Source organism: Abramis brama (genome assembly GCF_963993115.1).
Source record: "Abramis brama genome assembly, chromosome: 13".
NCBI lineage: Eukaryota > Metazoa > Chordata > Actinopteri > Cypriniformes > Leuciscidae > Abramis > Abramis brama.
The window spans coordinates 22457430-22484292 of NC_139975.1; the positions used below are offsets into that span (position 1 = coordinate 22457430).

Consider the following 26863-nt stretch of genomic DNA (forward strand, 5'->3'; position numbering starts at 1 on the left):
ACCAAAAAGATTACAAGAATATTTGCAAACATGTTTTTTTGCTGACTTTTCAAGCATTTCTGTAGCTCAAGCATAGTGCAACGGCAAGGTCATGGGTTCGATTCCCAGTGAATACCTTGAATGCATGGTAAGTCGCTAAAAGCGAATGCATAAATGTCAATGTAGAAAAATGCTGCGCTTACCATCATTATCAGCTCGGAACACAAATGTCCTGTGACTTGTCACAATCTCAAATTTATTGTCTTTGGCTACGCGGGCCATCTGTATGGCAGCTAAGGGAATCACACCTTTGGGATAAGCATCCTGGGAGAAAAAGACCAGTTGTGTTAAGAATAACAGTGTACCAACATATGTGACATCTGCAGAAAAACACAATGGAATTTAGGAACTGTTTATATTCTGAAGTGCTTAAAGGGATCATATATCATGATAAATCAGTAACAGTGGGAACACAAACCATTCTACCCAGCCCAAAAATGATTTATTGAAACTTAACTAACTTGCAAACCTTAAATGATTACAAAGTGTAACAACTTTTCCCAGACCAGCGCGAGCTGAAAGGTTCAACACGCAGGTGATTTTGGTTGTCGATCACCACCATCTATTGTTCTGGCAATTTGCTTTTCATTCAGCTCAATGAATATAGTGTAAATAGACTATTCGTCATAAATTCATTCAGCTTTCCTGTTCCACGTTTGGTGTAAAAGGGCCTTTACACGTCAACGACATCCATTCAGTGTTGTTCAGCTGTTTAACACACTATTCAATGCTCAGGGTGGAGCAAGCAGTTAAAAACTATATTTGACAGTAAACCTGCAGTACACACATGCAAAAACTGGGTTTACTTCAAAGCAAATCAGAGGGAGGAAAAACTACACTACTGTTCAAAGTTTGGGGTCAGATGTTTAAGAAATTAATAGTGAAATCAAAAGTGACAGTAAAGACATTTATAATGGTACAAAAGATTTATATTTCACATATTTTTACTGCATTTTTGATCAAATAAATGCAGCCTTGGTGCGCATATAAGACTTTTAAAACGGTAGATAATATTATGACTGTTCTGGTGTAAAAACCTTGACATTAAAAGTGGAAAAAGTCAACAAAAATATGATCCCTTTAATAATACAATGGAATGATGGTGGCATTGAGTTTGATCACATGCAATCATACCTTTTCACTACCATAGTACATCAAGTTTTTCCCGTCAAACTTCACATATCGTTTCTGGAACACATAGTTTCTATAACAGAGGAACAAATGTGATGTCAGAGAAAAACAACTACATTACAAAGGTCACATTTCTTAAATTGTTTAAGGAGGAACTGAATCTAGACACTGGAAGATGTCAAGCAGAGGACAGGAACAAACAGCAGGAGACACGACACGTGAAGTGATGACAAACCGGCCAGAGAGGACAGACAGGGAGCAGAAACAGCCATTGAGGAGCGTGCAGGAGACGCAGAGATGAGAGGAGAGCAGCAGCCCCGATGGGGCGTACCCTTGAGGAGAGAGCTTGTCCAGCCAGCCGCTGAGGATAGGTGCCACCCGCTCGGACAGCGAGGTGAAGCTGGCGTAGGGAGAGATGATGTGGTCCTCGTCTGCTTCACTGGAGCCGAGGTTATGAGGGAGGGAGAACGAGTGGGAGCCCGGCGTGGGTTCACCCACAGTGCAGTAGCCTGGAGAATCGAGACGCTTGAGCCACGAGTGATTGTTCTGCCTGTGGGAGGAGGATGAGGAGGTTTAAAATATATATTGCACAGTAATATTACTATACAAAAAAACACAAAAAAAAACACAATTAAACAGCTTCATGTTCAAGTAAAAATATGCAACCATCCTTAAAAAAGCTAAATAATGAGAAGCAAAAAATGCATTAGATATTTAGACTTGTTTTCAGAAAGTGTATTTATTTAGTTATTGTTTATTATTTATTGTGTATTATTTTTTATTATTATTGATTCATTATTTATTATTTACAATTCATTCATTCATTATTTAACACCATACCAGCAAAGGCTGTATTCATGGCAACTCAAGAGTAATAAAATGTACAATACTCATTATAAAAATAAGATTTCAATTAATTGTATACAATTATTTAACTATATTATCTCTACAAACAAATTAAACAAAAATAAAAAAATAACAGCAATAATAATATCAATAATAATACCAGTTATATAAAATCTTTCAATTTAATATTATATTTTCCCAGAAGAAACCATTTTAAAAATGTCCATTAATATACTTTCTGAATAAGAGCATTGCCTAATATAATTTAAAGCAGGACATTCCAATAAAATCTACTTTGTAGTCAAGGAAGACTTACAAAAACCACATAAAGGCAAATAAAGGCGCTTTCAACAATACACGAGTAAGTCTTGAGTGACCAACTCGACATCTTGTATACACAGTCTAGTCAGTTATGTTGTCAAAAAGAAAATAATGGTGAGGTCTTTCATTTATAACTGGATTCACTTCATATAATAATTTGTTATGGACACATTCGTCCCATTTGCCACTTTTCGGAAATATACAAACTCAGTATGGGTTTAACATAAGATCTGTCATTCTCAGTTAAAAGGCTTCCTTAGCAGCTTTATCTGCCAGTTCATTCCCAGCCAGTTCCATACCAGGTATCCATATACCAAAAAGTTTTTGTCCGATCACTACTTCTGAAGATACATGAATGTCTTTTAAGTTTTCAAACATTTCTCTTATCCCACTGATGTTTTTTATATAATATAATATAATATAATATAATATAATATAATATAATATAATATAATATAATATAATATAATATAATATAATATAAATATAATATAATAATTGTTGTTGTTGAGAAAAATAAACTTAGTTCAAGATACATTTTCAAAAAACATTAATTTCTATAAATAAATTATTATTATTTATAGTCTGTTCCCCAAACATACAGTAGCTATCATATATTATATTTAGAAGATTTGGAGTATAGAACATGAGCCATATAGACACATTTTATGCAATGTTTTTTTTTTTTCATATAATATGGGGACTTGACAGCATCCTTCCCCATTTTCATTTTATAGACTGCTCTGTTTGCGTTTCATGGAAGAAAGTAAGTAAAAAAAAAAATGTTATTCTCTCATCATTATCCACTATGAGATGTATATGACTTTCTTTAGATAAACACAATCTAGAATTATTAGCTGGATATTACACTGTGGAGATACCAAACATTCTTCTGACTTTTGCGGAAACAGTCCATTTAAACTTTCATGGAAATAATTGGACTTACCCATGATCTCTTGTTTTATCCTCTTTATTTGTAGTCTTTTCCACAATTTTGGTCCTGTCAACCTAAATATATTCAATCATAAATAAAACACACCTATTTGAGTACATAAAGTAAAAATTCACTCTAAAATAAAGTTTGCTCACTTCAAATCTCTCACCTCTGAATGTTGATATTGTCGCTTGCTGTGGAAGACAGTTTCACAGTACGGGTTGATCATTTCATCTTCGTCCTCAGCAGATGCTGTGGACTTTTCTAAAGTGCTATAGAAGGAGAAAGTTAGTTAATTGTGGAGGGATAGTCATATGAATCAAAATGGTATCAATCAAAAAATAATCTTTGAAATTAAATGGTATGGCATGCTGGTGTGCTCAGCAAAAACAAGCTTTAGCACCAGGTAGTTCTAGGAACTTAGTTCTAGGAACAAGCCACCAGGGTGGTTCCCCGAAAACGAATGGTTCCCTTAGGAACATTTTCCTGGTTGCATTCGCACCACCAGTAGGAACTCTGTTTAACAGTCCTGTCTAATACGTTCTTAGGTAGAACTGTTATACAAAGAAAGACAGTATATGAAAAGTTATTAGCATATGCTGTGTGGTTGACGTCCAGTGTTGTTAGCTGAGCAGAAATACATCATGTTTGGCTTGGTCCCCTCAAAGTTGCATTGGATTTTCTCCTCAGCGTAAAGGTTAAGAGGCCCATCTATCACTGTTTTACATGTTCGTAGAGTTAGTTTGTGGAGTAAATATATATAGGCTATAATCTGTGCATTTACACAGCTTTTTTTCTTTCTTTTTTTTTAAATGGCGGGTGCTGGTGTTTCACGTGCATTCAGCCTATCAGCGTACACTAACGTCATGGATAGTTCCTATAGTGCTGGTTTAGACCCTACACTGAAGTAGGAGCTAAATTAGTTCCTCCAAAAGGAGTTCCTAGAACTAAAATCGTTCCTAGTTCCTGCGGTGCGAACACGCCAAAATCCAGGTACTTCCACCAATAGTTCTAGGAACTATGAAAAGGTTCCTCTGGTGCGAAAGCCCCTAATGTCATTTCAATGAAGACTTAACAGTTTACCTTTGATTTTCAGTGGACGGGCTGACCTCCTGGCGCGGAGGGGGAACGGGTAAAGAGCGACTCCATAACACACGTGGAGTGCTTGGTAAAGTGCCACTGTAGATTTCATTAGAGACCATCTCTAGCCCTGAGCAGGGAGGACTTGGAGGTGAACCAGGTGTGTTGGTGAAGGTAGAGCACTGATAACTAGAGGGGGAGTCAGGTGGGGTGCAGAGGGGTGGGGTGCTGAGACGCTCCTGGTCCGACATTTTCCTGAATGTGGATGGGGGAATTCCTCGATTTAACCTAGGGGGCACTGGAGGTAACGGTCCACCAGTCTCTGGCGTTGAAGTGGTATTACTCAAACCTGGTTCACAATGGATGTTTTTTGATTCAGTAAATGTTTCAACAGTGTCTGTACTGGACGCAATAGAGGATGAATCTCCTGCAACTATTACAAGCGGGTCCTGAGATGACTTTCGGCGAGGTTGCGCTTCATGTTGTGTTGGTAAAGAAAATTTATCTGCTCTTAGTTTGTGGAAGACAGTTCTTGGTTTTGGTACCGGCTTTACAACACTGGTGCTACGCTCGGAGAATGAGCGCTTCACTTGTGCACTAAGATTCGGGGCAGAGCTGTTACGCAAGGTTTCTAAAGAGGTGCCAGGATGTCTTGAAGGAGAAAGAGGCTCCACATTGACAGGAGTCACCTCGTGAATAGCGGATTCTGAATTACAGCGATCTAGCAAGAGCTCTTTCCTTTGATCTTGACAGATCAGTTGAATGTGCTCGACCAGTTTGAGGATACGCTTCCTGTGGCCGGTGGCAGTGACTCCCACCCTGTTCAGAGCGATATTGTCCACATGACAGAAGTCTCGGGCGAGGAGAAAGCCTGCCTGACGGAAGTGGTCCAGATACCTCTCGAGGTGGATGGAAGCCAACAGGTCCTCTGCATCTGAGCATGGACCGATTGTTGCCATAGTGTGCATGGGTGCTGTTTAGGCTGCATGCAAAACAGCAGCAATTCCAGCCAAGAGCAGCAGACGACACCAGTCCTTCATCTGAGAAAACAAGCAAAGAAAATAGGTTAATGGAAGGTGGATCAAATTAAAGAGGCATTTTTCCGTGTAGTAAATTATAGGGGTGTAACGAAACCCTCATGTCACGATTCGATACATATCACGATACTGAACGATATTGCGATACTCCAAGACATATGGTAAAAGGTTAACAAAAAAAATTTACTGTCAATTAAAATGCTAAATTTTGTTTTACATTGGGGGTGGAAATGAATAGGCTTGGACTTGGTGCTGGTAACCCAAAGCACAGGACAATGGTGACACCAGAATAAAAATATTCATGATTCTGAAGCTGAAAACACAGAATTATTTGAGACGAATATGCTTGCACTCTTTCACTGGCTAGATATATTTAAAATAATGTAGGCCACTTTTTACTGGTAACACAAGACATTTGGTATTATCAGGACCCACAAATATTCCCCCACTGCATTATATTACATTATAGTAGTTTAATGCTGTACTGACACTAAAACGTTACATTTTTTCAAAAAAAAATTATAATTTTGGGTGAACTATACACAATACAGATTCTCACTATCCACGATACATATTGTTGCATTTTTGTATTGCGATATATTGTGACACGATATATTGTTACACCCCTAGTAAATTAATAATATGTAAAATACATTAAATATATTATTATTATTATTATTATTATTATTATTATTATACTAGCATTGTGCCTAAATGCAAAGACAACTGGTAATTTATATCTTACAAAACTAAATGTGTAATGTCCACCTCTAAATTTGATGAACAAAAGAAATGGCTGATAGTTGAAGGGAGGTTAATGGTCTTTTATGACAAAAAGCATTTTTCAGCGGGCTGAGACTGAGTCACCCAGACATTTCCAGATGAGGACATGACCCCGCTTATAGACTCTTAAAACCACTGCGTTGGAACAAAAAAGTCAGTGACTGAATAAAAACAAATCTTTGTACCATGATTTGAAAACGAGCATTCATAGTCGAAACACATGGGAATATCAGGATAAGCTGTAACAGAGCATATGCAAGGTAAGACAATGCAGCCATATTTCTTAGGACTATTTTAAGAAGCCTCCATTCATTGAGGGAAAGCTGTTGAACATTGTGGGAACTAGCAACAGTCGAGAAAACAGACTCCACCAGGGTGGGCCTGGGAGAAAATCCACATGGGTGGGGCAAAGCTTGTTCAGCAGGGATGGCATAACTTCGGGAGTGAGACTGAGAGAACGCTTTCTGTAAACATTTCGGACTGTGTGTCCTATGGAGAGATAGCATTTGAGAACAGTGGCCTACGAGGAATCTCAAGGCTACGAGTGGCATACGGCCAAACCCAGGGACAGAGAGCTGCTACATTTCGTGACCTTGAAAAAGGGGCGGAGCCTGATGGGTGGGTGTGATGATTGGATAAACTGTCATCACAGGGTGTACAAATCCACAAAGGATTCACACTGTTCTCTCTCAAGGACATCTCAATAGGAGGTACTTTTGAGCATGTACGGTGACACTTATTTGTGGCAGAGATGAATCAATCAATCACTCCACCGCAATTATAAAACACAATAAAAGTCAGAAACGTGTTAAAAAGCCTTGATAATGTCAACAGGGTCTGTTTCACTCAACAAAACTGAGTCGGAGTAGAAAAGCAGACGTTAGAAGGCTGTTAAAAAAGGTTGATGAGTCATATCCTCGTCTTCCTTTGTCTGGACTCTGGATGCTAACCTTTGGCTCGGGCACTCTGATTCACCGGATCCCATGGTGAGGGGGGAGGCAGGAAGCTTGTGAGGAGGACTGATAAAGTGTGACCCGAGGAAAGGAGAGAAATGGGTCTGGGTGTTTTCTTTTTCCTCTAGCAGCGATGCAGAAAAACTCCCTTCAGCAAGACTGTCATCATAGAGCCAACCAGTGACAAAACATCTGCAATTAATTCAGCCCAAATCCCTTAATATACAGACTCCACTCAAATGTCAGTCCTAACTATGCTGTCTGTTATTGTTCTTGTAAATGTTTAAATTTATACTTAAAGTTTGTAACCAGCATGTGTCATTGCAATATTTGCCTATTGAGTTGCAGGTCTGCACTCTTTCATCTATTTGCATACTGAATTATGATGATTCTTGTGTAGAGCCAAAAAAAGACATATTGTTGAGTGTCACGAAAGTGGCTGTCATGCGGCATTTTATTTACATTACCATTCAAAAGCGATCAGTGAGATTTATTTGAATCAGCAAGAATGCATTCAATTGATCAACAGTTAGATTAAACATTTGTAATGTTACAAAAGTTTAAAAAATCATATCGCTGTTTCCACAAAAAATTAAGCAACAGTTTTCAACATTGATAATAATAAGAAATGTTTCTTGAGCATCAAAGCAGCATATTAGACTGATTTCTGAAGGATCATGTGACACTTAAGACTAGATTAATGATGCTGAAGATTTAGCTTTGCCATCACATGAATAAATTGCATTTTAAAATATATTAAAATAGAAAACGGTTAATTTAAATTGTAATAGTATTTCTAACTTTTGAACAGTAGCATACAAAGAACCAACTTACAAACCAAGCTTGCACTATTTTGGTCCCTTGCAAGCAGTGGCATTTCCTTCATTTCCTTTTGGATTTGCTGCACTTAATGCAGCGCACATGGTTCAAAATTAATACCAATTGACTATAAATGCAACAAACACCTACCCATTTTACAGCAGCATTTCTCAACCCCTACACAAAATAGCTGTACTTTTCGTTTCATTTTTTTTTAGTGTAATTACACAACCACACAACCACATTAGGCCTATATATTATGCCACATTTTATCGGGTTGATGTGCAGGTTCCCAGTGTTCGATTTAGCTTGTACTTCAGTACCGCATGTACTTCAGGTGTGCGGTTAAGACAGGGATTATTTTGCACGGGAAAATATTTATTTAAAATTTAATTATTTTGCCACGAAAGGTCAAAACCACAGTTTCTATCTTAACAGCACAGCACAATGCATAAGACAATAGATTTGTTACTCAAAAGACAGCACAGAAAACCTCCATCTGTTTATTATTGGTTTAACTAGTAATATTATTGCGTAGCCTAATAATATTATAGGGATAGTTCACCCAAAAATGAAAATTCAGTCATTATTTAGCCTACTCACCCTCAAGTTGTTCCAAACCTGTTTGAGTTTTAGGGATGTGACGGTGAGGAAATTTTCCCACCGGGTAATCGGGTGTGACAACACCGGTAATACCGGTATCACAGAGGGGGTTTGGGACATTGGAATTTTTCCCTCTTTTCCAACTCACTTTTAAAGGCACACTATGCAGTTTCCGTTTTTCTCAAACAGCGACCCCTAGAGTCGCTGTGGAGTACTTGTATTTAACGTTACCGTCGTAAATACCACTCACACAGAACCGTCGTTTTCTTTTCCTTGACTCTTCTGACCTCTTTCTTCGTTTTCTTCGTCGACTCTGCCACGATTCACGTCTGAAATGCGTGCTAGAGTCTTCCATTGAGGCTGCTTCATATGTTGTTGATGTATGTGACGTCATGCCATAAAGCAAGTCGTGATTCTCGTGAGATTTGTCAGGGCGCAACCTCTCAAACTTGCATTGCTGTTTTGTTTTTTTAAATATCTTATTTTGTATTCAACAGAAGAAAGAAACTCATACAGTTTTGGAATAACATGAGGGTGAGTAAATGATGACAGAATTCAGGCAAACATGAATGATACCTCAAAACATGCTTGTTGAGGAAAGGTATGCCATTACTTTTTGATTTACGGGTACAGAGCAACCAGACTGCCATTACTTACAGACTCACAGTTTTTGCCTAATCGACTAGGCTTTGAAGATTCAGGAGCGGTCAAATATAATTTTTCCCCCATCCCAAACACCCTACAGCCTTATAAGAAAACACTGTCATGGACTCAGAGGAATGATGCACTATAAACCGGGTGGTGTTTGTCTAATGACCGCATTCCCTGCACGCTGTGACCTGAGGATGCTGGGGGAAGGGTCGCTTGCAGAGAAGATTGAGATGGTTTCGGGCAGGCCTGTTCTCGTAGATAAAGATCTAGAGATGGTAAGGCAACCAGCAGGACACCATAACCATCTCATTCCAGCAGCACCGTATCTGTATCTTCAAATCATCCTCCACATCTTGACTGAGCCAGTAAACAAAGCAAGATGGCCCCCCATCTCAAACAACAATCAACATGTATTTTGGTGGGAAAACTGTGCCCCTGCTCTGCTCTGTCCGCCCTGCCCTAACCATATTTATCTTAATGGCCGATCTGGGTTTTCTGCGAACTACTGAATACACAGGATACAGCTGTCCCTCAAACAAAACCTTCCTCCTCTCCCACTCTAGAGGAAAAAAAGAGAATGTGCATGATACAAAGAGATCATCGCAGCCATCTGAAACCATGAGAAGGTTCAACATGATCTCACCAGCATTCACATGTAATGTACGTATGGTAAAACCAAACTATGTAAATTTGCATTAACACTAAAACGTACAACATCGATATTGGCAAACTAAAACGTAAATTATTTATGTATGAACAACTTCACAGATGTACAAATATTTACGAATACTTATTTAATCTAATTCATGGAACTGAAGGGATAGTTCACCCAAAAATGAAAATTCTTTCATTAATTACCCTCATGTCGTTCCAAACCCGTAAGACTTTCATCAAAGATATTGTTGATGAAATCTGAGAAATTTCAGTCCCGTTCATTATATAAAGTGATTGAGTCTCCTCAGAAAATTTTGGACTAAACCGCTCAATTCATAATGGATTAGTTTTTCAATCCCTTAATGAAGTGTCAAAGTGGTAGTTGTGTAGCTGTCAATGGAGGGACAGAAAGCTTTCAGATTTCATCAAAAAATCTTCATTTGTGTTCCAAAGATGAATGAAAGCCTTAAACAACATGAGGGTGAGTAATTAATGACAGAATTTTCATTTTTGGGTGAACTATCCCTTTAATCGTTTAAAGTAACTGTTGAAAAATGTGTCTTTCGTTGAATCATTCATTCAAGAGATTTGTTCAAAGGGTCTGATTCATCCAGTAATGAAACAAGTGAAGTCTTCATGAGTGAGCCGTTCAAACTGATTTTTAAAATAATTAATTAAAATTAACTAAAAATATATTAAATAGACTGCAGCAGTGCAGCTATTAACATTTTGTCAAAACCTCTAGTAAATTACATGTTATTTTGTTTAATTGTCTGTTCAGAATTGTGGAAGAATCATTAAAAAAAAAAATTGTGATTCTCAAATTATCCAGAATCGTGCAGCTCTAGTGTATCAAAGGCTCATTGGCCCTCGCCTGCTTTGGACTTGTCCCAAATGGCACCCAAAACACTCACAGTCTTCCTACATGTCTGCACTTTCATGAGGTAATGCTGTTTTGACTGTCGGGAAGAACACCCTTCTGAAACCTAATGGGACACCCTACGGCCTCGAGGACTTCACGATCATGCGGTGGCCATTGTAAGTCCACAAGATCGTAAGTGCATTTGAACTGTGCTATTTGGGACAGGGCCTTTGTCATCGATTGCGACATGCTGTGTTTTGGGTGATACGCATTTCAATGAGTTGTGCGTGTCTTCACAGAGAGGATCGGGATAAGATATTCAAGGATTAACAACTTAAAGAATGCAACACATTGTCGTTTAGACTGCTTTGGTACTGCCGTTTACATTTTTGCAATAAATAAAATGAACGTAATCACTTGTCTGTGTATGTTCTTTATATACCGGTACAGTATATTTTTTTAAGAAACTGTTAGGGTTAGGTTTAGAGATAGGAGTGGGATTAAGGGCTCAAAATATTTATTTCACAGTATTCTGTTACTAAATATGTCATGTAGATTCTGCCCGTTACTTTTTTATACTCTCTATAAAAGTGGTTAGGTTTAGGTCTGGGTGTAGGGTTAAGGGATCTAAAATATAATCTATAAAATGGTAAAAATTGCAATACAAATATATATGATTTAAAGATTTTTAAATATGTTATGTTTTTATACCTGTAAAAAACGTAATCATGTGGATTTTGTCAATACATCTAGCCTATATTGTACATTTCAGCATCAATCCAAACACACAAAAGTGTAGGGGTTTTGTGTCTGTAAAAGTTACGTGCTACTATAGCCTAAACAATGAGACCAGACTGGTCTCCATGAAAAGAAACTGGTTTGAATGAGGCAGAACACCTAAAACCTATAAAGAACTTTCACAGAATCTACAGACTGTGTCCTTGACATGCTGACCTTGACAAGCTTGACCTTGAAACCATCAAAATAAATGAAATTTGAACCATTTTTTACAGACATCAAAATCCTAGACACCAAAGCTGCTAACAGAATAAGATTGTGTTTCATGGTCACAGGGAAAGCAACAAACACATTGAGTTTATGCAATAAAAGAGCCACTCATACACATTTCCTGTACTCTTTCAGAATAGTATTACCAAATGAAGCCAGTGATGATGCATGTTTTCTTGTAATGAAGGCAGTAAACGACTTGCGCTAGTATTTTAACGTACAGTCACTGTATAGAAAATGGCATAAACATTACCACACACTTTTCGTTCACAACTGTTCCTTTGTTGCATTTCAGATTAAAATTTTAACATGGTGTTAAAAAGGAAACCAACTGGACACTTTAGCAATACTTAGAGTGTAATACTGTCTGTGATACTCCATTTTTAAGAGTTAGTCATTGATGACATAATTTAAAGTTTTGGGGTGAACTAACCCTTTAAGCTCTCTTAAGCTGGTATTTCTGCAACCTAGATTTTTCATGTCTGCAGACATTTTGGCAGGTCTCCCAAAAATCAAATAACTCTAGTAAAACATGCATTTAATTTTGAATTACTTATGTTGTTCATGCATGTCTTCCCATTTTTATTTATGCACAAGTCATAAGTCTAATACCAACGGCGATGGCAACTCGTACTGTACGCCCTGCTTGGGAAAGCTGCGTTTCAATTCCACCCACTCGATTCATAGGAAGTTTATTTGAAAAACAACACTCTCTCAAACCAGAATGGAATGGAATGGACTAGTTCTCCAGAACTTAATGGAAGGGGAAATATTTATCTGACAGAATGAGCCCTGAATGATCTTGGGTTGCTATTTGAACAGCAATCTTTATCAGCAGATTTCATAGTCTCCACAGATTCAAACCACTTTGGATATTTTGTAAATCTAGGCAACACATGCAACAGGAAGTGCAGACATTCATAAATAAATCAAATAAAGCCTCGGCTAGTGTTATTCAGTGTCATGAGAGTGTTTTTTTTAAATATAATTTTGCATGATCGTTTGTTGTTGTTTTTATTTTCATTAATGAAAAAACATGCTTCAAGACCCATTGATTGCATTGCTCTGTGGGTTATGATGGAGCCAAACGAGAAAAACATCTTTCCCTCTCATATCCTACTCAAACATCCCTGGGCTTCCAGAACGAACAATTAGTGGAAGCTGTAGAGTCAAAAGCAATTTGTGAAACGCAGGAATCAAGGAGGCTTTTGGGATGCAGTGTGCTGGGGGGGTGTGTATAAATAACAGTGAAGCACTATTGTGTGACACAATACGTCATTGTTCACAACTGGTGGAGGCCGCGTAGCTGAGATGACAGAACACACTTGTGTTTTAATATGCTGGACCTCTGCTCAAACACATATTCAGATCTCAGTTCCCGAAACCACACTGCTGCTAGATAACCTTCACTTTCACATTTAAGTCCTATGAGATCATTTAATGTCCAACAAAAATGGAGAGAACTAGGCCTAACAAATATACAAATATTGTAGCAGCCAATGCATGCATACAATACATCAAAACGCAAGCAAAAACATTCACTACAATCTTCCTCTCTCTTTAAAATTTGTTTGTTTTATGTTATTTATTTATTGTATTTCTTTACAAGTCAGTGCCTTTATATTGAGTATATTTAACTAGTATTTGACATCTTTATTTGTGCAATGTGTTGATAGAAAGATGGATGTTGTGATATTATATTATATTATAAACAATTCTGAAAAATGTATCAGAGTTTTCATAAAAAATATTAAGCAGCACTTGTTTTCAACATTGATAATAATTAGAAATGTTTCTTGAGCAGCAAATCAACAAACTAGAATGATTTCTGAAGGATCGTGTGACACTAAAGACTGGAGTAATGATGCTGAACATTCAATTTTGCCATTACAGGAGTAAATTACATTTTAAAATATATTCAAATAGAATACTGTTATATTAAATTGTAATATAATTTCACAATATTACTGTTTTTATTCTATTTAGGATTGGTAAACATAAGACACTTCTTTCAAAAATCATTAAAAAAAGAAAAAATTACCAACCCCAAACTTTTGAATGTTATATTATATTATATTATATTATACAGCTTAGCACGTTTTTTTCTGTTATTATAACCCTAAAAAAAATTTTTTAATTAATCAGATGAACTATTTCAATTACAATCATACAAAATAATATCACTGATTAGATTGTACGCTTGAAATAAAAAATCTAGAACCTTTTCCAAAGGTCAAATCTCTGCTAGATTTGAATATATTTCCCATCCTCCAAGTGTCATGAAGAGCACCGAGGGAAATACAGGTCAGATTATGCAACAAGAGATTTATCACAATTAATACACTCGTCCATGTTGTGAGAACTTAATCTGCATTTGGGAATCTGCTCAGACATAGGCATATGGCATATCCAGGGGTACAAGAACAATTTCAAAAGTACACACTTGTACTTTAAAAGTAATGATTTCTCCCAAAAAGTGGGGTGTGCACGTAGAGTTTCTCGACATCAGGCATACACTTGCTGGATGAACATGTTTTCTGCAGAGGCCTTCAAAATGGCATGTTATTCTTGCAAATTCCCTAGAGACTCCCACAGTTGTTGTGTCTGTAAGGAACTGGCAAATTAGCTCTGAGTGTTTCTAATTCAGTTTAAACTTAACTGTGCCATTCAGCGAGTGTAAAGCCTCTGGGTATCGGATTCCTCAGTGAGCAACACCCTATAGAAAGAATCTTTCGTTGCACTGCAATACACGAGGATTGAACGCACTGCTGATCCTGACATGAGAATCAATGGAATTCCATCGGAACAGTCAACACTCTGCTGGGTAACGTTAATAGTTAAACTCACGACCTTAACTAAAAAAAAATAGCCTTTACTTTACAGCCCGTTCACCTTCTTTACAAGGTCTGGGATGATTTCAGACCACAAAGAGATCTGTACTATGAAAAACGAGTAGTAAATAAAGTTAAATTAAATGTTAGGGGATCTTACTGTACACACACTGTAACGTTAAACACTGGGCAGCCTTCAGATATTAATAAAACTGCCTGCTCTCTGACAGCTTGTTAGATGTTGTCAAATATAAGTTTGAATGTAAAATGATTACCTTACCTTAATTAGATGGCGTTACATATTCCGCGACATCGCGTTGTATTGATGCGGAGCGTTTTAAACTCCAGTAATGTGAGAAGTGCTGGAGAAAGTTTGAGTGTTGAGCTGCTGATAGTTGTGTTTGTTATGCCGGAGATTCAGCGCACGCACAGCGCTGTTGCTGAGAACCAACTCTGAGCTCTTAAAGGGACAGCGACGCCGGTTGTTTATCTTCTTCACTTAAAGCGCTGGCAAGACCACACAAACCTAATTAGGCCTATCACCGTTTCAAAAATACACAATTAACCACGTAAAGAATGGTGAAGTTGTTCTTCCATCTACAATAAAGAATTAGCCTACGCGTTAATGGAGAAATTATGTGTAAACAGCTATAAAACATTTTCCATTTTCCCTCAGGAATTTCCTGTGGCTTTTTTAGAATGGCGGTTAATGATTTATGAGTAAAATAAGGTTTGTGGTTTGCATTAGCCTATGAAGAGAAGTTCACGTGTGTGATATTAACTGCACACAGGAATTTTAACCAGTTGCAAAATAAAGACTACAACTACCACAAGGACGGACGAATCGTCAACAGTTGTAGTCCTTAAGGCTAATTAGCTGTCTAGTTTGACCTAGCCTACAAATCAACACAATTATTGACAGTTTTAGCTAAACTCTGCAACATTATCAACATTAAAGGGGTGGTATAATGCCCTTTTCACAAGATGTAAAATAAGTCTTTGATGTCCCCAGAGTGTGTATGTGAATTTTTAGCTTAAAATACCCCACAGATATTTTTATATAGCATGTTAAGATTGTCCCTTTTTGAGGCTGAGAAAAAACACTTTTTTTTGTCTGTCTCTTTAAATGCAAATGAGCTGCTGCTCCCAGCACAGGGGGCGGAGCTACAACAGCTTGTGTCCTTTTACCTCACACAGATATGCACTGAAAATTTCAACAACTTTTAGCCTTTTATGTTCAAACCGAAGCCAGAAAGATGGAGAGACTCCAGAAGAAGTGACAACATGTAGACAACATTTCTGAATAGTTAGTTTGGTGAATTTACGTAGCTTATGTGTAGCTATCTTCTAGTCATTGATTAGCATATTCTGTCTTGATATTCTATAAATCGCGTTCCCGGGGGCGCCGGGCGGGTTTATGTAAATTTTAGGGTTCATGATGTCACTAACCCGGGAGGAATATCGTGTAGTCCCTACCAGCCGTTTGCTTTGAACTTTGAGCGTTGTAACTTTGCAGATGTTGTTTATGCTCAAACAGCAACATTACACACTAACTAGAGTTAGAAAAGTGAAATCATATTCAACCACCCCTTTAAATGATGTGTGTAAGTGTACTTTTGACCTGTGAACTTATAGAAAATCAACTTTCCGTCATTTTCACACTCTTGGTACATTATTTAACTAGGTCAATTTCATTTGACAAAATCGATCTTTTTTTAAAGTTATAGTTTCACAATGTTATTATTTGCATGTGTTTAAAGTTTTCTGTGAGTGAATGGTCATTTTAAACCTTTTTAGAATAAAATGTCCTCATTTGTCTTTTTAAGGTTAATATCATAGCTATCATTTTTGTGAATCATATTTAAAGCATATTTTAACACTTCTTAATATATATGCAAATCCTACAGTTAAAATCTCATATTGTCATATATTAGTGACGTCATGGAAAGTTCACAATAGTGTGCTTTTAGGTTTAAAATGAAGATGATGTGAAGAGAGGCTTGATCTGTGCAGCAAAAGCAATAGGACTTTTGTTGTGAGAGAAAGCCGGAGGGTTCACTTATGAAGTTTCCTTTACTCCCCTACAGCCCAATCTGATTGATGTAGGCAGGAACTGTTTCAAATGGGAAGCAGGAAGTGTCTGAGACAATAGAGGTTTTGAGGAGTGGTCCCCAGCTGTACATTTATGGATGAAGAAAAAGGATACCGTTTTGAATAAACTTTCCTCATTGCCAAAAAAAAAGAGGAAAGCATTTCTACTCAAATATAACAAATATTTAAAGCTCAGATGTATAAAAGTGAGTGGCTAAATGGTCATATATAAAAATACTAAATAGCATTTCCTTAACTTTTTAGATACAAATGCTGTTTATACAAATAAATAACTCCAAAAAAACTAGTTTTAGAAATACAAACTTTTTATTCTTGAGACAATACATTGAGAAAAATGCCATGGAGTCAAAAGCACACACAGAGAGATTCAAATGTACTAAACATAACTGATTTTTGCAGCCCTTGAGGTCTCTTCAAGACAGATTTGTGTCACTTTAAGGAACGTTTAAGGAAGTCCTTGCTATCTGCAACCTCACACAGGAAATCTCACCACAGAATGCAGGGCTGGACAAAATAGTGTTTTATAAGTTATATAACTGCTTGACAGAATGAGTTGTGCTCCATACACACAAAAAATAAAGGTTCCAAAAAGGGGGTTTTGCCTTAGATTAGCCATTTTGGGTTCCCCAAAGAACCTTCATCCAGTGAACAGTTCTTAAAAGAACCAGTTTGAACCATAGACTGTAAAAAAAAAAAATAGGTTTGAACTAAGAACATTTTAGTAGTCTAAAGAACATTTTACACTATAGTGAACCATTTCTGGAATGGAAACGTTTCATGGATGTTAAAGGTTCTTCAATGAACCACAGATGCCAATAAAGAACCTTTATTTTTAAGAGTGTATAAGTAGTCTAATTAAGTTTCAGCTCACAATATGAATGTAATTTTGAGTAATAAAGCTACACTTCCGGAGTATGTATTGATACTGTGTAAAACGTTTTATACTGAATGAGTTCATCATACACTATAAAAAGTATTAAACATGTCTAATACAATCAGACCCTTCTTCAGTGTGTGGACATAGAATGGAGGTCTTTAAATCTCTGCAAAACACTATATTGTTATGAGTGTATGATTTATAGAATAAATGTAAGGGAACCATCCTCATCTGAGAATGAGACACACTCACTTTCACATGCACACAGAACACGAGGAGAGTCACTGTGAGTTATCTTAGGTCTCATCATCATCACTGTGGTGCTGGGCCTTCTCCTCATTCACACAGCTCTCATCGATGTTCTCCAGCGAGTCTGCTCTCTGCACTGTCAGGTCAGCTACACTGATGCAGGGCAGCGTGTTCTGCTCCGGGTACCTCCACGGCTTCAGATTCGGGTCGTGTTTCCGCTTCCACTCTGGGTACTTTAGGCAGGCTTTGTAAATCTTTTTCATGGCCTGTGAGAAAAAAAAAAAGAAGTTGAAAAATCTGGACCATGCATTTGATGTGCTGCTTTTATTTTTAAACCTAACATGCTGTGGCTATTACAGAAAATCTTGTATGATCTGCACATTTCTAACCACCAGATGGCAGCAAAGGAAAACTGATTTTTTTTTATTGCCAACATGAGCTTTACTGTTGAGTGATGCAAACAGCACAGTAACTTGACCTCACAGGAATAAATTTGTTTTTAAAATATATTCATATAAAAAACAGTTTGTTTTAATTGTTATAATATGAATAATATTTAATTGTAGTAATATTTCACTGTAAAAAAAATAAAATAAAGATAATATAAATATAAATGCAGCCTTGAAGCATGACACTTCTTTCAAAAATATTAAAAAGACCACAAATGTTTGAACAGTAGTGTACATATGTAACTGAAATGCGCAAAAAATTTGCCATACACTATCAGCCATTATTACATCGCTTGGTTGAATTCTAATGTATCTAATGTCTGCTAAGTAGAACACACCGTTGCCATGAAAAACAGAGCGTTGCTATGGAAGCAGGATTCTAACCGTCGAGACGGAACGGACTATTTTCTTTAGCGGAAGCAATACAATCGTTTTTAAATCAATAAACTCCTTTTAAAAAAACAATATTTTGTGTCAAATTATTGATTTATTTGGTAGGTAATAAGCGGGATATTTTTCCCTCCGCTTTGCGTCAGGGTCCTAATCAGCCTGTCGGGGTTGTATTCGCTATAACAACCGCCTCGCTCTACATTATCCCTGACATATTGCAATGATATTTCACAATATTAATGTATGAGAGCATAACATTTTTAAAAATCCTACCAGCCCCAATGTGTATATATCATTCTTTAAAAAAAAATAACATTGTTTTTAGAATCCCAGAATGCTGAACTGTTATTTTATTTACACAAATTATGTAAATAAATGATTAAAAAAAATATGTAAAAAGAAAATATCATCTTTCGATGCACTTAGCTCTTACCTTTGGTGCCACAAACTGTGAGACTCTGTTCACTACCCACTTGGGTAAAGATCCTGAAAATAAATCAAGATAAAGTTTTAAAACAATATATTCTGCTGAAAAGAAATATGCAAATATCACCATAAATGTAAGAAAAGGGGTGCAATCTAAGTGTCTAAGAATCTAAGTGTCTGTCCCACAGGTCACAAACAGCTGGTGCATCACAGCAACGGAAGACATTAATAATCAAAGCCATCGCTCAGAGCAGCATGGAAAAGATGACATCAGCAAATTCATAAAATATGTGTAAAGCAGGAGTTTCAAAGGCTTCCTGGCTCCTCACTCTGTACAGCACAAGAGCATACTTGAACGGAGAAGAAAAATGGAGATGGCCAGGACTATAAGACATTACATAAAATTATACCATGAAATACAATTTCAATCTAAACACATGCATTTTTGCACCATGATGAAACCGCACCGCTCTTTAAAATAAGACGTTCTTGTATACAGCAACAACTCTACAGGCCTGAAACTGTAAACAGGGTAAGTGTCAAGTAAACACTCATGTTCATGGTGTACTTTTCCACCAAAAGAAGGGGCGATCTGACACTGTGACTCCAGCGAAAAAGTGAAACCTTTATTTATTTATTTATTCCCGTAAATGATACTGAGAAATGTTCACCTCGTGGATCCACCTGCGTCAAGTAATAAAGAGTACAGCAGTTTGCTCCATTGGACTGGATCAAGTACCCAGTGAGTAACGACACAGCTCTGACATAATCCTTCTTTGGTGGATATTCCTGAAAAAATAGCAACAATGAGAATTTAGTTTCATGGGAATGAGTGAATGTTTAAATTTGTAAGAATGGATAAAATATACGAACAGTCTGACCATTATTTGACCTAAACAGCTTTGGTATTAAGTAGAGTCTGTCGTTATTGCAAAATAAACTCTAAAGTGAAGCTTATTATATGGCTACGCACAAAATTAATAAATAGCCAACGTAGCATACGCGTGAAATGAATAGCAGAGTCCACATAACAAATAACGAAAATAGAACAGATAAACAGCATCATTGGAAATTTTTGTAATAATAATAAATAAAAAATGTTGGAGAACGATTTTTTTTCCAACTGATGAATGATAAAAACAATGACAGCCAATCAGAATCCACCAAAGAGCTCAAGCATTTAAAGCGGCAGACAACAAATCTGCAGGGCGCACCTAGAATAAACATAATAATATCACCCACTGTTGATATTGATATTAACGATATTATCGTTATTATAGCTATCTTTATAGTTCTGTTTATCATAAGTACGCGCTGCAGTTATCTCGTTATGTCTGCTTTAAATGCTCGAGCTCTTTAATGCAGGATGGATTCTGATTGGCTGTCAATGATTTTATCATCCATCAGCTGGAAAAAAATCATTGTGAAAGTGATTCCAACGATATCGTTCCTCTGTGCTGTAGCCTAATCTTTATAGTTGTGGTGTGGACTCTACTATTCTTTTTAGAGCTATATCGTTATAGTTACCGTCATTTGTGTAAACGGGCCTTTTCTCTGTATAAACATTTACATGGTCTACTCAGATTTTAAAAGTTGTGTAGTGTATTCCAGCCTTTGGAAAATAATTGCTTCAACGTATAAAACAATCAAGCAATCTAGCAATAAGACAAGCACTGCAACAATATTGTAGTTAGTATTAATACTGAAATCCTTAGAGGTCAATTTGACAAAAAAAAAAATTATAACTAAGACATAAAATAGCACCAGAATATGTTTGCATGAAACACTGGTTTCAGTTACCCAGATGAAAGGATACACACACAGCATGGCCATGGTCGACAGCCAATATTAGCATGGCTGACCAATCAGAATGAAGAGAGCCGTATAATTAACCGATTTATTTCCGATTTAAAGGGGACCTATTTTGCCCCTTTGTACAAGATGTAATATAAGTGTCCCCAGAATGTGTCTATGAAGTTTTAGCTCAAAATACCCAACAGATATTTTATTATACCATGTTGTAAATGCCCATTTTTGAGTGGAAGGAAAAACATGCTGTTTTCGTGCATGTATCTTTAAATGCAAATGAGCTGCTGCTCCCCTGTCCAGAAGAAGGCGGAGCCTGTACAGCTCTTGCCTCGGGTACTAATCTCTATCGCGGTATCGCTCACATGATATTGCAGTTCTTCATCATCATGAACGATTTTTATTTGCATGCGTTTTGAAGCCATATGAGTGTGAACTTCTGATATATGGTTTTCTGAGCGCACACATCCGAAGCACGTGCACAGAGAGCTGGATGTCAGACGACGCGTCCCGTGAATATTAAACAAAGTTATCTTTCACGTCGCATTGCGCTTAAACTTCAAACGGCTTATTCTGAGACACTACTTATGATTTATGGGGATTAAAAAAAGGAGTGGGGGGGGATTTTTACCATTATAGGGGGGTTGTGTACATACGCTGCCGACACACATTTATGTTCAAACATTTAAGTAAAATTAATTTAGCATAATAGGTCCCCTTTAAAAGCAAGAAATCAACATCTTGAGTAAGATTTTAAATAGAGAAGAGAAGGGAAGAAGACACAAGCCTGTTGATGCTAGTTATTCATTACAACATGGGGATTTGGTCACCCAACAGCGTGACTGATACCTCTGTCAGACTTTTGCCACTGATCTGGCCTCTTTTGTTTCAAGCGACTCAAGACCTGGAAGGCTGACCTACATACCAACTGACATACTGTGCTGGACTATATTTTTCGGCTGTGCTAAAATGTTTAATAAAACCAGTGCTCCTACAGACCAAACAATCCAGACCAAACACAGACATACCGGGTGTTTGACAGAGTAGTTGATTATCAGATAGTCATTGCCAAGAGGAAGCCATGACCGCATGGTAACAAAGTCTCTGTTCTTCAATGGACTTGGACATTTCCCTGTAAATAAACAAGAGCAAGATTTAGAGTCCTGTTAAACCATGAAAAGACAAGAAGGTAAACTTGAACCAATGCATAATAATTTCATATGGTATACAATAAGTCTAACACTTGTAGTATATAAGTTTTCACAAGATGTAAGATGTTCTCACAAGAAAACTTAACACATAATTTCTTGTTTTCTTAAAATATATGGTATCTATAGCAGTATAGAATTGCAGTATGTATTTTAATACTCTTTTGCAATTGATTGCTCTTCTATTATTGCTTTAAATTACTCTTATCCATGTCTCTTTATAAATTATTGCTGATATTCATGGCATGTACAGTATATCAAAGAGCATCACATTAGAATTATTCGACGATAATAAATTTATCATTAAAGTTATTATCATTAAATGTACTGCAAACACCCACAATGTTTTGCTCATAGTAAGCACAATTATTGGCTTAATAACAATAATAAAAGTGTACTGGTGCTCAGTTCTAACACAGAGACAAAGGAGTGACTCACAGGAATAATATCCCACGTCTGCATTGACTGTCAGTCTTCCAATATCGAAAGTGTCGATCATGTTGGAGTCCCATTTTTTCCGGTAGCTTGTGTCGTGCAAGACGTCGTAGAGAGTCTCTGCTGTCACGTCCTTGCACACGATTCTCATCTAAGAGGAAAAACAGACATAGTCTTATTGACTTTTTCAAATCTTAAGAACTTTTCCATTGCAGTTGAATACAAAGTTCACAAAGTGTGTTCAGCGTTGAAAAATCTCCTGCAGTTTTCCCTCTGGTGCTTCCGTGATAAAGTGCTGACAGATTTTGAATGCATTCTGTTACCGGGCAGATGAAAAATGAAAGCATTTCACTGTGCTGACAAAGGCCAGCTGCCATTTATACATCAATCTATTCATTCCCTTATCTTTAAAAGCCCTGCTTTCTGGGTGACTCAGCCATGTCAGGTCACAAAGAGTAAAAGTTGACACAGCAAACAGTGGGTATAAAAGGATCTTCAGTAGAGTGAGAGATACAGTGGAGCTTTAAATTTAAACATGTCGGCCTGCATTTGCATTTCAAGCTTACATGTAGCTTGTGTCGAGTGAAACCTGCGTTTTTTCCAGGTATACTGTAGCCACCTTATCCTTTAGCTCTGCCTGGGTTGGGAGGAGGGTCAGGTAAGCATGAATACATAAAATGCAATGTGATCAGATATTGTATGACTCCGCGACGCAAGTAACCGTGTAACTCAATCAACTCTACCCTGGCATCGTTTAATAATTTATGGCCAACCCCCTACAACCCCAGCCTGATCAGTCCCTCCTCATTGCCATTGGGTTCCTTGGAACAAGTTTTATTTAGTCTCTATGAATGGAATGTCGTCAAAGCCTACAAAGCTCAATTATTCATGAAAAGAACGCATCAGTGCCCCGGAGAGCTGCGTGAATTATTGAAGAAGGTCTGTCATCTTCTTTCATTTTTGCAGCCGTAACGGGTCTAAATAATTTTAACATCACCTGCCTGAAACGTTGCTGAAACAGCCCTCATGCATATAGGTTCTCACATCGGGACAGCTTTTCAGCCATTGTCAGAGAGGTCAACAGAAGTGCTTTTACACACAAAAAACACAGAAAAAGAGGCAAACTCTGGTAAGACAGCAGGAGGGGCTCAGGTTTCCTCATCTGAGCCTGCTGTTACCACAGTTTTCCGCTCTTAATTTTTCAGCACATCTCATGGGTGCAGTGTGTTCCTGAGAGACCTGTCTTTCATCTCAGAGACTGTGGATCATGAAGCAGTCAGGCCTGGCCAGCTTCACTGTACGCTGAGTTTCCCCTGGGCAAATGGCCCATAACCATATCTCTGTTTGTTTCTCTAAGATTTTCTCAGAAAAGGTTCTGGCGTCTGTGAGGAAAGCCACTGTTCAGGAGCTAATAAGATATACTGTAGTTTACACACAATGTCTGCCTTTTTTGGGGGGTTTTTGCACTGCACACATTGATATACTGCTGTTCCACAAGCAATGTATATTTAAGTCTTTGGTTCACATGCTAAATTTTGTATACCCCCCTCTTTCACATACTTTTAAGACTTACTTGATTTCATCCACCATACTGGTTGAGGCTGAAAGTGATATCTGATTTTAAAAAAACTAGCTTTTTTAGTAATATACACTATCATTCAAAAGATTGGGTACGGTAAGAAATGTTTTAAAGATTTTTTGAAAGAATTTTCTTATGCTCACAATGGCTGCATTTACTTGATCAAATACAGTAAAAACGGCAATATTGTGAAACATCACTATATCTATTTCATATTGTAATAAATATAATTTATTCCTGTGATGGCTAAGCTGAATTTTCAGCATCATTACTCCAGTCTTCAGTGTCACATGATCCTCCAGAAATCATTCTTATATGCTGATTTGATTCTCAAGAAACATTTCTCATTATTATCAGAGTTGAAACAGATGGATAATACCTGGAAGTGAATATCTGAACCACAGATCCCATCTGAATTCAATGGCAAACATATGCACTTTGTGTAACGAAGTAGGTAGGCCTTATGGTATTTAATAAATAATTAGATCTACTAGTGACTAATTGAGCAGATAGGCTATAGTAACTATTGGATTACTAGTATTTAAAAAAGTAAAAGTAGCATATATTTATAAAGAATACATGTTAAAACAGCTTGCCATAGCCTAGCTACCATACACTGCATTCAAGGTTTTGTTTACTAAGCAAAAAAAAAAAAAAAAAAAGATTAAAAAAAATAAATAAATTTGTTCATATACAGACAATGACTATTCAAAGTCACTGATGATGTAGCCTAATATCGCAAAATATACTAGAGTTGGTCGCATTTTAGACGCGGATGCCACTGTGGACTGAAAGCAGAGTGTAAACAAACTAGTATCCGCATTGCAACGCACTTGCCTTGAGTTTCTGCACAGTTTTGCACTCCTCGTCTCTACACCACACCGTCACTACTCCTTTGTTATAACGGGCGACCCAGCCATCCTGACTTTCACATTGTTCTCGGAAAGATAAGAAATCGGTGTCGTCCGGTATCTGAACTGGCATCTTGCCTCCCGGTGCTGTGGATCAGTGTCTGCAGGGCTAAATGCTCCTCTCATAAATGCCACTAATCCGCTCGTTCGTGTCGTCTACACCACTTATCGTCGTTTTCCGCTTAGTTTTAGTCTAAAAATCCGTTTTCTAGTTTAGTCTAACTGCTGCGCATAAGGTTACTATGTTGTATCTAATGTATGATGGAGCAGGTGGATTTGAGCATCCTCTTCAGTCCTGCATCAGTCCCATACTGGAGAGACGCATTATATAAGTAAGGCATCACGTTACTGACATGTCGTTTTTCAGGTGGAGCAGTCTGCAAGAGCTCATTTAGTCAGACTGGCTGATGATCTACGGATCAGGTGTCATGTTTGTCAATTCAAAGGATGTCTTTTCCGTGCCTGTTTTGTTTAACCTGTGCAGGTGTGTAGCCTGAATCCAGCGTCTACTGTTTCGCACTCAGCTTTTCTCAGCCTTACTCCTTTTTTTTAGCATATTGTGCAGGGGAAAAGTAAAAGTCTGTTTTTTTACAGATTAGTAGGCTACTTAAGGATTTGAACAAACATCTCCCATCAGGTCTAGAAGCACTATTTTTGTGTAATTGCAAAAGCAGATTTCTTTCAAAGCCCGTAAAATGTGTACCCAGAACATTCAGGGAACCCAGCAAACCAAAAAATATTAATCCTAATAAGAAATATAGGCCTTTAAATGTCAGATGACCTGTAAAAGTCTACCTGAAACTTCGATTTGTCATGAAACACAATGAATGTTGTTTTGTTTGGATGTTAAGGGAATGTTAATAAAATATGGTTATATTTGGATTTCAGGTTTGGGAATTACCTTCATAAACTCTGGAGCTCAGTATAATAATAAAATGGGTTTTTGTGTGCACTGAAATGAGGTATTGGGTGGTTTATCTTCACTTCAGTAGTTGAGTCATCCATATGAAGCATTGCCCATCCCCAATTAAGCAGTCTGCTATTGTCATTCACATCATGGAAAAGAGCGACGTCAGTCTTAAGGAATCCACTGCAGGTGCCAAATCATAGGCTGTCAGTCTGCTGCTTTCTTGAGTTTTAACAATGAAAATACCCTTTGTTCATTTGAAAAACATTTACAGCAAAATACACTGTAACACTTTATTTTGACAGAAGTAACTTTGACACTACGTGAACTACTGTCTGCTAATCTATCTATCTATCTATCTATCTATCTATCTATCTATCTATCTGTCTGTCTGTTTGTCTATATATGATTATATAAACAGTATATATATTTTTATTATTACTTTTCACTAAATGTGTTACCATAGTTCTCAACTAGGGGGCCTCAGCAAACTCCCAGGGGGACCCAATGTCTTAAAATTACTTAAATGTAGTTATATTAACATAATCATAATTATAATGTTAAAAAACATTAAACATAAAGGTGTACAACATTAAACTGACATTAAATGTAATTTTATTACAGCAGGGGGACATATCAGCTTAGATTAGTGTTGCCAGGTACTCGGTTGTCTAGCACAATAGGACTATTTTGAAAATGCCACAGTTTTCCTTTTTTCTTGGTGGTTACTTTTATAATTTACTGGCCACGAAAAAGTTTAGCTTTAGACAAAGAAAAATGAAAATCCTTTTACTAATTTGAATTGATCTTATAAATACCTGGCAACCTATAAGGACCGCCGAAAGAGTGACTGGGCGAAGGAGAGATGTATGTTTGATGATTTTTTTATTAAATAACTGAAGGGGTATAAAATACAGATTAAATAATTATACATATTATATATAAACTAGTACATATAAAAT

At 37.1% G+C, this 26863-nt stretch overlaps 2 protein-coding genes across 4 annotated transcripts in view; both read right to left on the reverse strand.

Annotated features, from left to right (window-relative positions):
- arap3 (ArfGAP with RhoGAP domain, ankyrin repeat and PH domain 3) overlaps positions 1–15011 on the reverse strand; it is a 38219-nt gene extending 23208 nt beyond the window's left edge. For all 3 annotated transcript variants that reach the window (XM_084132569.1, XM_084132570.1, XM_084132568.1), the window contains exons 1-7: positions 14833–15011; positions 4355–5391; positions 3441–3543; positions 3284–3345; positions 1502–1720; positions 1174–1243; positions 183–303 (exon numbers count right to left, since the gene is read on the reverse strand). In XM_084132569.1, coding sequence (XP_083988695.1) covers positions 183–303; positions 1174–1243; positions 1502–1720; positions 3284–3345; positions 3441–3543; positions 4355–5319 — 1540 coding nt within the window. In that variant the 5' untranslated portion in view covers positions 5320–5391; positions 14833–15011. The remainder of the gene's footprint in view (positions 1–182; positions 304–1173; positions 1244–1501; positions 1721–3283; positions 3346–3440; positions 3544–4354; positions 5392–14832) is intronic.
- Positions 15012–16951: 1940 nt separating this feature from the next.
- stard15 (StAR-related lipid transfer (START) domain containing 15) lies at positions 16952–25307 on the reverse strand. Its single transcript, XM_084133905.1, has 6 exons — positions 24921–25307; positions 22508–22655; positions 21890–21993; positions 19727–19844; positions 19063–19115; positions 16952–18056 (listed from the first exon to the last, which is right to left on the reverse strand). The coding sequence occupies exons 1-6, from the start codon at positions 25065–25067 to the stop codon at positions 17838–17840; spliced, it is 789 nt and encodes a 262-aa protein (XP_083990031.1). The 5' UTR covers positions 25068–25307; the 3' UTR covers positions 16952–17837.
- Between the last annotated feature and the right edge of the window lie 1556 nt (positions 25308–26863).

Excerpts from the sequence above, each read along its gene's own strand:
- stard15 (XM_084133905.1), bottom strand. The coding sequence starts at position 25,067 with ATGCCAGTTCAGATACCGGACGACACCGATTTCTTATCTTTCCGAGAA. Across the intron at positions 22,656-24,920 it reads AAACTGTGCAGAAACTCAAG|ATGAGAATCGTGTGCAAGGA; the intron begins GCAAGTGCGTTG and ends TTTTCCTCTTAG. Across the intron at positions 19,845-21,889 it reads ACTACTCTGTCAAACACCCG|GAATATCCACCAAAGAAGGA; the intron begins GTATGTCTGTGT and ends CTATTTTTTCAG.